The following is a 16,048-nucleotide window of genomic DNA, read 5'->3' on the forward strand; positions in this document are numbered from 1 at the left end:
TTTAAAAAGTACACAGTGAGCATTGGTCGTTACATACAAACGTTCACCTAAATTGTCCCAGTCAATGAATGATTTTAATGTGTCAATCAATGGCCACAGCTACACTGTTTTGAATTTCATACTATTTCCGGTATGTATTGTCTTTTGAAATTAATATTACTTTGATATTACACTTTTTGAAACCATTTCTATCAATTTTCAGATTCCATTGTCTAAACTTATGTTTCATTGTTCATGTGTTGTTTCCATATATTCTAGCCACTAATCTTGAGTCTATCTCTTTATTCAGATAACACCCCATATAGCAATTAAATTATTCTTGTAATGTCATTCTTAACTCTTAACAGACCAATTAACAGACCGAGTTTTATACATCCGACCCATTAACGGACCACATTTTTATCAATAATTGATTTATGTCACCAAAATACAGTTTTTCGTGTAGATTTTTCACATATTGAAGTTAATACGGTAAACAAACATAATGCCTGTCTTTTTTCGATGTTCAAAATATTGCATGCAAGTAAACTCAACCAACTTGTCATTTTTGTGTACATTTTGTGTGTGTAAAATGTGTATAAATTTACTGATGAGTAACTCGCCTTTTCATTTTATAGATCGTTTATTGAAGCTAGAAAAAAAAATAATTACACCACTGGATTCAGTACTCGTTTTGTCAGACATGAATAGTTTTTATGATATAAATATAATTAAAAAGTTATACAATGAAACATACTGACCTTGCAATGATTTTCTCGATAACACCTGATTAACAGACTTTAGCCAACCCGATTAACAGACCAACCGCCGATATAGCCGCATACTCAATATAAATTAACCGACCAAACTCTCGGTTAGCCGAGTGTCGGCCGTGAAAGGGACGTCCGCGGTTTTGAGCTGCTGTAAAATCTATCATTTTTTTTCAAAACTGTCTTCATCGAATTAACTAATGATGTGCATGTGAAGTTGTTTGAAGATATTATCGCAAAACATGCTAATAGTATGACCCAAACAATCAAATATAAGTTTTTTACGATCTTTTTCATTCTTTAACTCACTCCTTAGACACAGTGATGGGATTCAAGGGGGGATTGGGTGGAAAGGGGGGGGGGGGGGGGTCCGGGTGTTGTACCCCACCTTTTTACGATTTAAATAAAGGATTAAAGTATGGTATCTTTCATATTATATTGATCTATTTCCAATACTCAATTCAACCGAATGTGATAGAAATATTTAGCAACAAAACCAAAACGGAGGGCTGTATCAAAAATATTGGAAAGCTATATTATTATTGTTAAATTTGTATAATACATAAATGTCAAACCCTGATAACATTCCTTCCATATTTTATATACTAAAAAGTACTAGTACTAAAATGGAACTATAAAACAACATTTTATATGTTATGTCATGATGAAAAATATCATAAATGTGACAACATAAACATTTATTTTTACAGTGGGAACTTTTAAGTGCTTTGTGACGATGCATCTTCAAGTGTTATAGATATTGTTTAAATATATTATGAATGTGATATTAAACAAGTGTTACAGAGTATCATATGTATCGGATATAGTCTTTTATCGTGGATATTTTTATTTTAAATAAGAAATCCATGTCAGTATGAACTATAGCTTGATCCTTCAGTTTCCCAGTTAATCAAATCCACACGCCTACAATTTGGATGAGGTATTGATCGTCCTTTGTCTTGATAGTGTCTTTGTTAAGTTTTCAGTTCAGATAGCCGCCACTTGACATTTTTCCAACTTCTTATCGGTGAATAAGAACTTAGTTTGTATCCGGACTTTTTAAAACACTTCCGACATAAAATTTGTATATATATAAAACTAGTGGGAATATATTTAAAGTGACTTTGAAAATAAAACATACTGAGACAAAACAAGCTTGCTGTTCTTAATATCTGTATAATATATATACGTAACATATATTATTATATGTTAGGACATATGCAATACTTGTGAGTCACATTATCTAGTCTCGTTGCAAAATTAATAATAGTTATTTATCTTAATGAAACCTTGTGAGGCGTGACCGGAAAAAGTCGATCGTAACGTCATTCCAGTTATAGTTGTACTATAATTAACTGTCTTAAGCAGATAGATATACAATTCAAAAATGGAGATTTAAAACTAAATATGATGACGAAGAAAGGACCGAAAGAAGTGAAATGTGTATTAGTCGGAGATGGAGGGGTCGGGAAAACTAGTATGATTCTAAGTTATACCACAGGAAAAATTATGACTTCATATGAACCAACATGCTTTGACGATTATTTAGGTGAGTTTAAAATATTTTTTGAAATATTTCCGGTAAAATTATATACAATTGAAATGAAGAACAACATCATTTTTTATCGAAAGATCGATGACATTTGAAATGTAATAGTTATTGTAATATTTTGTATTCTTCTTTTTTTATTTCTTTGCCTATAATGCTTTTATTTGTATGCTTAAACGCTTCTTTTAATTGAAATATATTCCACAAATTTTCATTAAGATGATATTCGCTATTAGAATTAATAGCTATCTAATGTCCAATTCAATCAGGAAAAAGAACTATCCAATCGATCGCGAATTCTTTATGATATGAGAAAACTAACAATGTAAGGATAGTTTTCCAAGAAACAAAGCCGTCAGAACTAAAAATAACATTAGAATCGATTGTTTAGACAGAACAATACAAAAATGTAAAGGATTAGTTAAGTTATGTAAATAAAGAACTAAAAGGCATTTATGACGTGTACTTGGCATGTCGAAGTAAAACTTATGTATATATAGTGTGTAATCAAATTATATAATTAGTGTTTGAACGTCAACTAAATTAGCGTAAAACCATTCCAATATTTTGTGTGACATTCCCCCCTTTTATAAATGGGACCTCCTGGAGGCTTATCATGTATTTCCTCACACCAGCATCCGCCAGATTACATGATGAAAATCCAACAGGAGTAACTCGCGAGGTATTGATACTTTTACAAAATTTTACATTTCGGTGGTCATTTAATTGTTACATATTTATTAAAAATTGGGAACCCGGATTAACGACCTAAGATTTCAACTCCAAGACTTTATTTAATCTTATTGGTTGAACACATGGATTCAGTAATTTTTTTCTGCAGCAGTCTTTTATCAGTACAAAATAAAGATAGGAATCTCAAGTTTATGAGTATCTGGAATCTTAGGTTTATGAGCATCGGGTCAGGAATCTTAGGTTTATGAGCATCGGGTCAGGAATCTTAGGTTTATGAGTATCTTGCCAGAAATTTTAGGTTCATGAGTATCTGGAAAGAAATCTTAGGTTGATTAGTATCTGGATAGGAATCTTAGGTTCATGAGTATCTGGATAGGAATCTTAGGTTTATGAGTATCTGAATAGGAATCTTAGGTTTATGAGTATCTGGATAGGAATTTTAGGTTTATGAGTATCTGGATAGTAATCTTAGGTTTGTGAGTATCTGGATAGGAATCTTAGGTTTGTGAGTATCTGGATAGGAATCTTAGGTTTATGAGTATCGGGTCAGGAATCTTTGGTTTATGAGCATCGGGTCAGGAATCTTTGGATTGTGAGTATCTGGATAGGAATCTTAGGTATATGAATATCTGGATAGGAATCGTAGGTTTGTGAGTATCTGGATAGGAATCTTAGGTTTATGAGTATCTGGATAGGAATTTTAGGTTTATGAGTATCTGGATAGGAATCTTAGGTTTGTGAGTATCTGAATATGAATTTTAGGTTTATGAGTATCTGGATAGGAATCTAAGGTTCATGAGTATCTGGATAGGAATCTTAGGTTTATGGGTATCTGAATAGGAATTTTTAGGTTCATGAGTATATGGATAGGAATCTTAGGTTTATGAGTATCTGGATAAGAATTTTAGGTTTATGAGTATCTGGATAGGAATCTTAAGTTTGTGAGTATCTGGATAGGAATCTTAGGTTTATGAGTATCGGGTCAGGAATATTTAGTTTATGAGCATCGGGTCAGGAATCTTTGGTTTGTGAGTATCTGGATAGGAATCTTAGGTTTATGAGTATCTGGATAGGAATTTTAGGTTTATGAGTATCTGGATAGGAATCTTAAGTTTATGAGTATCTGGATAGGAATCTTAGGTTTGTGAGTATCTGGATAGGAATCTTAGGTTTGTGAGTATCTGAATATGACTTTTTAGGGTTATGAGTATCTGGATAGGAATCTTAGGTTTATGAGTATCTGGATAAGAATTTTAGGTTTATGAGTATCTGGATAGGAATCTTAGGTTTGTGAGTATCTTGATAAGAATCTTAGGTTTATGAGTATCTGGATAGGAATTTTAGGTTTATTAGTATCTGAATAGGAATCTTAGGTTTGTGAATATCTGAATATGAATTTTAGGTTTATGAGTATCTGGATAGGAATCATAGGTTTATGAGTATCTGGATAGGAATCTTAGTGTTGTGAGTATCTGAATAGGAATTTTAGGTTTATGAGTATCTGGATAGGAATCTTAGATTTATGAGTATCTGGATAGGAATCTTAGATTTATGAGTAACTGGATAGGAATCTTAGGTTTATAAGTATCTGAATAGGAATTTTAGGTTTATGAGTATCTGGATAAGAATTTTAGGTTTATGAGTATCTGGATAGGAATCTTAAGTTTGTGAGTATCTGGATAGGAATCTTAGGTTTATGAGTATCGGGTCAGGAATATTTAGTTTATGAGCATCGGGTCAGGAATCTTTGGTTTGTGAGTATCTGGATAGGAATCTTAGGTTTATGAGTATCTGGATAGGAATTTTAGGTTTATGAGTATCTGGATAGGAATCTTAAGTTTATGAGTATCTGGATAGGAATCTTAGGTTTGTGAGTATCTGGATAGGAATCTTAGGTTTGTGAGTATCTGAATATGACTTTTTAGGGTTATGAGTATCTGGATAGGAATCTTAGGTTTATGAGTATCTGGATAAGAATTTTAGGTTTATGAGTATCTGGATAGGAATCTTAGGTTTGTGAGTATCTTGATAAGAATCTTAGGTTTATGAGTATCTGGATAGGAATTTTAGGTTTATTAGTATCTGAATAGGAATCTTAGGTTTGTGAATATCTGAATATGAATTTTAGGTTTATGAGTATCTGGATAGGAATCATAGGTTTATGAGTATCTGGATAGGAATCTTAGTGTTGTGAGTATCTGAATAGGAATTTTAGGTTTATGAGTATCTGGATAGGAATCTTAGATTTATGAGTATCTGGATAGGAATCTTAGATTTATGAGTAACTGGATAGGAATCTTAGGTTTATAAGTATCTGAATAGGAATTTTAGGTTTATGAGTATCTGGATAGGAATCTTAGGTTTATGAGTATCTGGATAGGATTCTTAGGTTTATAAGTATCTGGATAGGAATCTTAGGTTTATGAGTATCTGAAAAGGAGTTTTAGGTTTATGAGTATCTGGATAGGAATCTTAGGTTTATGAGAATCTGGTCAGGAATATTAGGTTTATGAGTATCTAATCAGGAATATTAGGTTAAAGAGTATTTCTAGTCAGAAATCTTAGGTTTATGAGTATCCGATGAGGAATCTTCGGTTTATAAGTACATGTATCTGGCCAGGAATCTTCGGTTTATAAGTTTCTATTCATAAATCTTAGGTTTATGAGTATCTGGTCAGGAATCTTAGGTTCATGAGTATCTTGCCAGGAATCTTCGGTTTATAAGTTTCTGTTCATTTATTTTAGGTTTATGAGTATCGGGGTCAGTAATTTTAGGTTTATAAGTATCTGGTCAGGAATATTAGGTATATAAGTACATGCATCTGGTCAGAAATCTGAGGTTTATGAGTTTCTGGTCGGAAAACTCAGGTTTATAAGTACATGTATCAGGTCAAAACTGGAACATTGAACTTAACCCTTTTGTTATCGACAACCTCCCTTAAGTTTTGGTAAGAAGCATATGATATTGTGGTATGCTTTATTTCAAAAGAATTTGCGAGAAGAATAATGAGATATTAAAATAATTATTAGATTAAAATAACACTATGAATTCGAGGTAAAAAATCATTATTTTACCTCTATGATGTTCTTTTATTAAATGGTCAAAGGACACAGTTATCGTCCTTTGGAACAGTCCCTATTGTGAACAGTGTATAACTTGCCTTTTTTTATTTGATACACTTTCCCAATTTATTTCTTGATATTTAATGCATGAAATATTAAGAAGGGGATGTAATTACATGTTGTAAAAATGTGGGTGCTGAATCTTTATGTTAAGTAGTGATTTGGTCCAGTTAAAAAAGGTCAAATTTTGCTACGTCTGAAGCTGTCAAACTGAATTTTAGACCCCTTAACATGCACAGAATTGTCAATATTTTGAGTAAGGAGCTGGTAGAAGTTTCAATAAATTGGATATTATTTGTCCCACTAGTAGTACACTATACTGTAAAAATCTTCTTGAGATGGAGCAGGTGCGATTTTTTTTTAATTTGAATTTATTGTCTAAAAGCAATGCACTACAACGAAATAACTGTGTTTTCGGGCCAATTGCTTTTCAAGGTTCTACGTTTGACTTTTCTTTAAAAGCTTCTGTTTTGTCTGTATCATACAAATAAAGGAAAAAATAAATAAACGAGCAATATCTTACAAGTACATGTATATATGTTGTGTACAAGTAATAATACGATTTTTGCATTAGGTGATACAGATTTATCTTAAATGTACCAGTTTAATGTTTTAAATTCAAGTTTACATACTTCAACCTAAAATTTAGTGCTATTTCCTCAAACTAGAAATGCGGATTACCCGAATGGTTTAAATTCTATTTTTTCTCTCCTTATACCATATTCATGTCCATAAAAGTCTTTTTGTTTTCTTTATAATGTTGTTGGTATCAATGCTCAGTATTAAATTGTATCATCATGTAGTATGACAGACATATGTGAAACAAAAGACTTTGTGCTTGCATCATCCATTTATGTTAAGCAGTTCACTTGTTAATTATAATTTGTACAACATGATACATAACATATATACAGCGATGTGGCATGATTGACAATGAAACAACTTAAACAAATCACTTACAATCAATTAAATCTTAGTAATGTAAATAAAGATCGGTTAATTGCTTGCAAAATGTCAAGTTCCATTTGTGACGGGACATTTGGAAAACATTTCGTAAAGAATCTGATAGTTTGTCTCTCAACATCTCATATAAGAAAAGCACTTTCAAATGTAGCAAGTGAATCATGGAGACTGCTTGTCCCATTACTTCTTGATGTGACTGCGTATTTCTACATCCTGCAAATGTCCTCCTTCATACAATATTTTAACTGAGTGTTGGGAGGGAAACGTGCAGCTGATTATATTTTTTTTTCTAGATAATGATCGTTTGGCTCCTTACAAAAGAAAAAGGACACATATTTAACTATATATAAAATAACAAACAGTAATCTCAGATCAGTACTACGTGTCTTTTTGTTGTTGGGATATACAAGAACCCGGCCACGCTCACTCTAGTGTTTTTGTTAGATGTATTTCTATTTGTATCCATCTGATGAGTTATTAATCCTTTTTCAAATGATTTTTATAGTTCGTTCTTATGTTGTACTGGTACAAAACTGTCTCAGGTTAGGGGGAGGGTTTGGAATCCCGCTAACATGTTTAACCCGGCCACGTTTTGTATGTATGTGCCTGTCCCAAGTCAGGAGCCTGTAATTCAGTTGTTGTCGTTTGTTTATGTGTTACATATTTGTTTTTCGTTCATTTTTTGTACAGAAATGAGGGCGTTAGTTTTCTCGTTCGAATTGTTAAAACATTTGTCATTTCAGCTGACTATGCGGTATGCTTTGCTCATTGTTAAAGGCCGTACGGTGACCTATAATTGTTAATGTCTGTGTCATTTGGTCTCTTGTGGCAAGTTGTCTCATTGGTAATCATACCACATCTTCTTTTTTAACGTACCAAGGGCACATGAAAATTTACATTTAGTGATGTTATAGTAATAGGTATTTATATATCTGGCTTCGTGTGGATACTTTATAAGGAGAGATACCCCAAAAACCAAACATACAAGGAAGCAATTTATAAATGATTAAATAAACTGAATTCATGATCATCGAAGAACAAATAATACAGATTATGTGGGGTTTGAAATTTGGTCGACCAGCTGTACCCAAAAGATGCAATGTGATTTAATACAGACAAATAGCAAAAATTGTCACAAGCTTTTCATCTTACTAAAGGTTAAAGAAATAATAAATCTATTACACCATAATATTATCCCGGAGGGGACCTGCACTTTCAATCTTAATAGAACAATAACTTATTGTGTTTTAAGTGAAAAGAGAAAACAAATCTTGAAATGTTTATTGTCTTGTAAACTGATCTGTTTTTGACTTGTGTAAAATGATAGTAACCCAACCCGGTTAAAAAGGATCTTTTTAAAGTAAATAGTTTGTAAATGACATGAACATGTAAACAGTAGCATTCCTTCCATTTATAATGTGTCAAATTATAAGGTGCACTTCAGGTAAAAGACCAGGTAATAGACATATACATAAATTCATACACACTCCCACAGTAAAAATGAAATTGACCCTTTGACTTTACTTGAATAAAAAGGCTTCAAATTCAGACATTGCATTAGTAAAACTCTACTTTCACATCTTATATGCATGAATGGGAAGAAATTATGAAGTCTTTTCAAATGATTACGTTAACAATGAGAGTTGAATCATTCTTTGCATTAAGTGATATCATTTAACTTATAAATGATTTAAAATGCACCATATTTTGAATTTGTCTTACACAATGAAGGACAATAGTTTAAATAAATTCGACCTCTACGGGTTTGAGTGTTTCACAATCGGGTGCATTGTATTAACACCAGTGCAATGACAGGATTTTATCTTCGGATAAACCATCTGTTTTACAGTCTTCATCAAAATTGTAAAACACCCTTGATAGGAAATTAAATGATTTACTCTTTATGTTGATATACATCGATCTAGATATCATTGATACTTACAGAATTCAATACTTGATAATTTTATATTTTAGTAAATATCCATACACATAATGGACAAGAAAAAATGCAGGTCTCAGATACAGCAGGCCAAGTAAGTAATAGAATCATATTCAAAACAGTGTGGCTGTGGCCATTGATTGACGACCTAAATTATCCCATTGACTGGGACAGATTATGTGAACGTTTGTCTGTAACGACCACTTCTCACTACTTACTTATTATAGAATTTAAACCGTAGGGTCATCAAAGGTTCTTAACGCATTTAATAATAAAATAATTCGAAAAGTTAATCAGGAATAACCTTTATATTTTGATTTATATTATTGATATAAATCAAAACATCGTGTTATTCCTGATTAGTTTTTCGAATAACTTTATTTAGGTGTTGAGAACCTTTGGTGATCCCACAGTTTAAGTGTCATTAAAAAGTACATAGTGAGCAGTGGTGTTACAGACATACGTTCACACAACCTGTCCCAGTCAATGGAATAATTTAGGTCGTCAATCAATAGCCACAGCCACACTGTTTTGAATATGATTCTAGATAAAACAATATCCTCAATCCAAAGCTCTGCAGAAATGTGCCATAATACCATAGGGTCTTATTTATCATGACGACCTACAATGAAATGACTGCAGGACACCTAACCTTCATCCTTCCACATAGAACGTCCTTGGTTAATCTTTATTATTATGTTCTAATGATATTTCCTAATGAAAACTAGGTTCAACTTTTAATGGAAATTAAAACAAATCATAATTTTTACTACTAGAATAGGAAAAATAAAACGAAAGATTCAAATAAAAGGGAACGCCCTTATACAGAAAATTTGAACATATATATCAAAAGAAAAACACCATTTTACATCTTGTAAAATCCAAATCTCGCCATATCAATTGCAACATAAAAAACTCAATTATAACCATTTAGTTATTATTGAACAGTTATTTTTCTTCTTTCCTTATAAAATAATGTGTAGCAAATTGAAGTAGGTGAATTACATTAGCTGTAATGATTGTGATCAGGGAACAGTTAACAGGAAATGTTTTAAAGATGATTTTGTTGTTTTTCCAGGAAACGTACGACCGACTGCGGACATTATCGTATTATGACACGGATGTATTTATCGTCTGCTTTTCTGTGGAGGATAAAGACTCACTAGAAAATGTCAAAACAAAATGGATTCCAGAAATAAAAGAATTCCGACCCAATACCCCATTTATTCTCGTAGGGACACAAACTGATTTACGTGGTTCAGTGACAGATATCACAGACGCTTGTGTAAAAACTACAAAAGGAAAGAAACTAGCTAAGAAATTTGGTGCTGTAGACTATTTAGAATGTAGTGCACTAGAATTAAATGGAATGGACGAAATATTTACTGCTGCATATCATGCTGCAGTAACTCCTAAAAAGAAACGACGGGTATGGAAGAGTCTCAAAAGTGCTTTCAAACGAAAATCTGTAGCAGAAAAATGAATTTACTAGATAACTAATCAAAACTAAAATCCATATTTGTTATGCCTGTCTAAGTCAGGATGATACATTAACCTCCTTGATCTTAGTGATTGCTGATCTTGACGAATGCACTTATACTAGATTACTTCGCCGTCCATTGGCTTGCATGTGGTGATGATTTTGATAGTGTAAATTGTGATAAACACTTTGTGTGTGTAAACTTTGTGTCGGACAATGTGTTCACGTCTATAAGGGCAAATGCATAATAATAAATCAATCAAATACTCCTTTTACTAGAATTCTTTTTTAAAAATCGTATGTTGACCCCTTGATGTTGTGTTATTGTTTTTTGTCCTTGTCGTGCGTTTGATGCCACATAGACCTATACCCGACATCGCTTTTCATTCATATTTACATTAAAACTGTGAGTGAATCAGTGAAAATATTTAACAGCTGTTACACTTTATAAATTAAAATCGTCCGAATTGCTTTTCTGGACTTAAACGCTCAAAGCCGAATATTTGAAAGCCAATGGTGTATTAGAACCCAGACAGTTGTAGGGCTTTATGAACAAAAAAGTGAATGTCTTTATGTGTGTGATTGTGTGCTTGACCTGTCCTGAAATACGCTAACGAAAATGTGTTTGACATTGTACTTCAAGTATATAACACAGTAGGTGCATACAGTAACATACAATGGACTACATCCACTATTTTTATTCTCTTCGTTTTGTCTCCTTTAAATAAGTGTCTCATTGGCTACCATACCACATCTCCATATTTTATAGAAGAAATTGGTAAAACTCAACCTCGACCAACATTGCCTGAGAACGAAGGAATAATTGTAAAATCATTTGCTAAAAAAGTAAACTGAAAACTCCATCGCTAAAAAAAAAGACAAAGAGGGAAACAATAGTATACAAAACACAACAGAAATGAGATTTTGGCAGTAATGATCAGTAATATAAAGAAATACAAAATGCCTATTATTTGGTACCAAAGGAAATTACATATAAAATATGAAAGTCGTGTAATGAACGAACTAAACTTATGTCAAATGGAATGTAACCTTAATGATAACTTTCTACAGGATTTAGGCAATAACATGTGTTTTATTAATTATCATCTTTAGGCAATGGTCAGATGAATAAGAAAGAAAAGCTTATGGACAACTATTATACATTGCATGTTATATTTTCTTATCCATTTGATCATAACAGCCGATGTACTTTACTATTAAAAAACAATTTATCCTAGATTGGTCTGTGAACTTGTAAGTGGTTACAACAATAAGTATTTCCACGCCCCTGCATTGTAATTCACTTACAACTCCTAAATTGTAACAGTTACTTTAAATATAACTTAGATCCAAGGATATTGTATATAAAAACATCAATTGTTTTAAGCTCGTCATTTATGTTTGACGTCGTTAATGACATTTGGACTAAGTAGCCAATTGTGGTCTTTAGTTGATTCCATTTGACAACACTACGAATACTTAATAGGATTTAGATATTATTTCATCTTCCATGTTATAGATATAAATATTTGGTTATTACTATCCCTCAATTTTGCTGTTGTAAGAAAACATATTTATTGTAACACGTTTTGAATTGAAATATTGAAATAAGGTAATGTGGTATGATTTCCATTGAACAAACGCTATTTGCACTCAAAATTGGTATTCGCCTCTCAGTAGATACTATGTTTTCATCGGGCATTTGCACTTTATTGAAAATGTGTGATAAATTGACTGCTTGTGGCTCTCTTTAGATTAATCTAAAGCTTAGGTTATGTAGCTTGGTTGAAAACTGATTTCAAAGGGATAGCACATCTTAATTTTTTTTACAGAGCCCGGAAATTTAGAAACGACTCAGGTAAACTAATCTATCCTTTGAATAAACTTTTTCTAAAATTTAACTAATTCAACACTGGTATTAGAATTTTTAATATTGTTTTTAATGGTATCAATATTGATTTTATTGTCAGCAAATTAAAAACTAAACTCAATATGTAAACATTATTATTACAAAATTACGTTGACTGTTAATGATCCTAAATCCATTGGATGTTGCAGGTGTACTTATTGATATGTTAGTCTTAGATACATGATTATTTTAGAAGATTTTGTTGGCTTAAAACTTGCTGTCAGTAACTGCGAGTACTCTCAGATCTATAATTAGTGTCTTTTTTTTTGGAAGATGTATTTCTATTTGTATCCATCTGATGATTTAAGCCCTTTCAACTGATTTCATACATTGCTGTTGCTCCACTGTTCCATTTTATGGAAAGGTAAGGCTCTCGACACCCTTAGAAACAATTGTTATTTTTCTTCTTTCTATCCTTCGTCGATTTATAAATTTAATTGCATTTCCTATTCTTATTTTGTAACCATGTGTATAAAACGAACTAAATAATTGATTCGGAACTTCTTATATTTTTCCGTCTTGTTAAACGTATTTGTAGTGATAAAGTTTTGAATACCTAAGAGAGTAAACATGGTATGAAAACTACTTATTGAAAGTGCCTAACCGCTATCGCTTCTAAGAAAAGGAAACACTTAATCAATAAATCTAAATTATTTTAATATTAAAGAAGTTTTCTATATCTATGTCTCAATACAAAACACATCAGAGAGATTATATCTTTTGTATAACAGAGTTAAATCAGACACGTTATTGAATAGTATAAATGTTACTACACACGCTCACAACACCAATACGGACATACATATATGACATATATCAAAGATACAAAACCGTGATTAAAATGCAACACACAGAGAAACAAACTATAATACAACAATGGCTATTTTCCTGACTTGGTAGAGGACATTTTAAGAAGAAAAAAATGGTGGGTTGAACCTGGTTTTGTGGCATGCCAAATCTCCCGCTTTTGTGGCAATGTTAAATATAACATTAAAAAGTCAACATTACATGGCAGGACTACAATACAAATAAATGGGAGAACATATAGGACAGAGAAGCACACGAATAATAGCTAACGAAAAGAGGACCGGAAAACTGGAACATTTCGGTAGTCATCTTTGACGATTATTCCATGTGAAAGACTGCGATATTTTACATCATCGCTCCAATGAAGATTACGAAACATAGCATTACAACATTACTGTGAAGGTATAAACAAAACACTATAGAAGGTATGCAAACACAAAATGATAATGTGAAAACACACACAAGATCGGGATCAAATCGTTATGATAAAACAAACTGTATCACGCAAACACGTCCTACAATAAAGAAACGAATAAAATATTTAAAGCGCGATAATTAGGATATAAATATTCGATGAAATGGTATAGCAAGGTTAATTTCAAATATACAAACTCAAACTGATGTTGCATAACTTACGTCAAGATACGTAAATTCAAGAAATTCGGAAGGTAAAAATCCAAAATATATGTTAAATAATTGCAATGAGACAACATAAGAGACCATTGCCTCATAAATTGTAGGCCACCGTACGACCTTCAGCAAAACACAAAGCCCATATCGCATAATCAGCTATAAAATAGACCCGATATGACAAAATGAAAAACAATTCATATACGAAAACTAACGGCCTAATTTATGTACAAGAAAAATAAATGAAAATTAAATCAGTTACACAGCAACAAACAACTAAATTACAGGCTCCTGACTTTGGACATTCACATACAGAATGTACTTAGACAAGGTTATAACAGTACATCATGAGAAAAATTATGCAAATCAGTTGAAAAAGGCTTAACTCATCAGATTGCATTGGTACAAACAAAAATACATCTAACAAAAACGAAAAGTGGAAGTGGCCAGCTACTTGTATATATATCCCAACAACAAAAAGACAAAAAGACACTATAAGTACTGATCTGACAGAACTGTGACAAAAATGCAGTTTAGGCATAAGACAATATTTATAATTTATCGTTGAATTGTTATCTATAATAAATTACCCGTTTGAACAATGGGTTAACGATAAATACATATAAAATCATTCTTTTATCCTTGGTTGTTATGAGACGCGTTAATTGTTGCTAGGGTGCTCTCTTCGAGGTCCGCGCTCTTGGTATATATATAAATACACCGATTCATTTGTGTAACTTTGTAGCCGACCGTGCAAGGGCTGTATAGCCAGTCAAGGTCGTTAAAAACTTCCATTTGTTGTTATTTATTATTTGGTTGTCAACGAATAATAATCGCTCATCTTATTAATTGGCCGTCGACGGATAAACATCGACGTCGGAAAGTGAATACCAGCAAATAAAGAAGCTTAAAAGGAAAAGTTTGTAAACCTAGTTTGAGTTGAAGCACGCGGTTTTTAAAGTCTTTACGATTGTTGCAAGCTACCGGGTTGTTCTGATACTGTAATTTCCCTCGGGAATGGTCGCAGTCCCTCGGAACAGGTGGTTTGTAAAAGTCTGGTGACTTTGGTGCTTCGGAGACTAAGTATTACAATTATTAGAACTAGAAGCTACCGGGTTGTTCCGACACTGTAATTTCCCTCGGGAATGGTCGCAGTCCCTCGAACAGGTAGTTTGTAATAGTCTGGTGACTTCAGTGCTCCGGAGACTAGATGTTTCAAAACTAGGTCTCAGGAACTAGCTAGGTACTTCAGAGACTAGTTTCAGGACTAGGTGTCTCAGAACTAGGTGTTTCAGGAGTTTTGAAGCTTGTTCTTCAGTTTAATAGTGGTTGAATGGTTATAATATAATTGTTTGTCAAATCAGTTGGGACCTCGGAGTCAGTAAAAGGATTAAGGATAAATTGAGGTTCTAGTTTTCAGACTACTTTTTGATACAAAGTTATTTGTGTAAATAGTGTTTTCTTTATTAAGTTTCAAAGTTGGTCTTGTAGTTTTAAGTAAAGCCTCCAAGTTGTAGTTAAGTTTTTGAGTTAATTAAAAGATTGATATTGGAGTATCTCAAATTCTGTGAAAACGGATACGAACATATAGTTCATAAGCCAAACACGTTACAGTACTCGAAGTTACTGAAAGCTAGTGCAAAGAAACTGACAACTAATACAAAAAATCATGCATCTAAGACTAAATATATATGCCCATTTTAAAAGAATGTATATATTTTGCTTTAGGTATCCTCAATAGATATTTCATTCCTTGCGACAAAATAACGGAGGTAAGAGGTCACCTAATCTTTTCACACAAAAATTAAAAATTACTTACGATAATTTTTTATCTTTAGTTGTTTTGTGTAAGGAGCTCCAGAGTTCTTGTGAAGGTCAGAATTGTTTTGATTTTGGGTAAACCTACGCGAGCTAGAAATATCTAAAAATTCTAATAAAACGCTATGCAATAATGCTTAACGAACACACGATATAAATAGTTCTCTGCCAGACAATCAATTACCTAATGTTATATAAAAAGGTAAGCCTACAGACAAAATCAATGAACATCTGTAAGATTAGCTACGCCGTTTTCCAGCTGAATCTGTCCTACCGGTTTAGTATTTTTATATAAAATGTAGGCGGCATCGGTGGCCGAGTGGTCTAAGTAGTTACTACTGTAATTACTAGCCTGTCAACACTGAGGTTGTCAGTTCGAACCCCGCTA

The 16,048-nt window shown here is 32.5% G+C and overlaps 1 protein-coding gene and 1 pseudogene across 1 annotated transcript; one reads left to right on the plus strand and one right to left on the minus strand.

Moving 5' to 3' along the window:
* Positions 1-1,366: 1,366 nt before the first annotated feature.
* On the plus strand, positions 1,367-10,769 carry LOC139516882 (cell division control protein 42 homolog). Its single transcript, XM_071307302.1, has 3 exons — positions 1,367-2,298; positions 9,052-9,110; positions 10,095-10,769. The coding sequence occupies exons 1-3, from the start codon at positions 2,157-2,159 to the stop codon at positions 10,497-10,499; spliced, it is 606 nt and encodes a 201-aa protein (XP_071163403.1). The 5' UTR covers positions 1,367-2,156; the 3' UTR covers positions 10,500-10,769.
* LOC139518168 (adhesive plaque matrix protein-like) lies at positions 3,350-3,889 on the minus strand (annotated as a pseudogene).
* Positions 10,770-16,048: the final 5,279 nt, after the last annotated feature.

The sequence above is a fragment of the Mytilus edulis genome, chromosome 3 (assembly GCF_963676685.1).
Source record: "Mytilus edulis chromosome 3, xbMytEdul2.2, whole genome shotgun sequence".
NCBI classification, from domain to species: domain Eukaryota; kingdom Metazoa; phylum Mollusca; class Bivalvia; order Mytilida; family Mytilidae; genus Mytilus; species Mytilus edulis.

Bases quoted from the DNA above. Each gene is read 5' to 3' on its own strand.
- LOC139516882 (XM_071307302.1), top strand. From the start codon at position 2,157: ATGATGACGAAGAAAGGACCGAAAGAAGTGAAATGTGTATTAGTCGGA. The intron at 2,299-9,051 runs GTGAGTTTAAAA...TTTATATTTTAG, and splicing joins ATGCTTTGACGATTATTTAG to TAAATATCCATACACATAAT. The intron at 9,111-10,094 runs GTAAGTAATAGA...TTGTTTTTCCAG, and splicing joins TCTCAGATACAGCAGGCCAA to GAAACGTACGACCGACTGCG.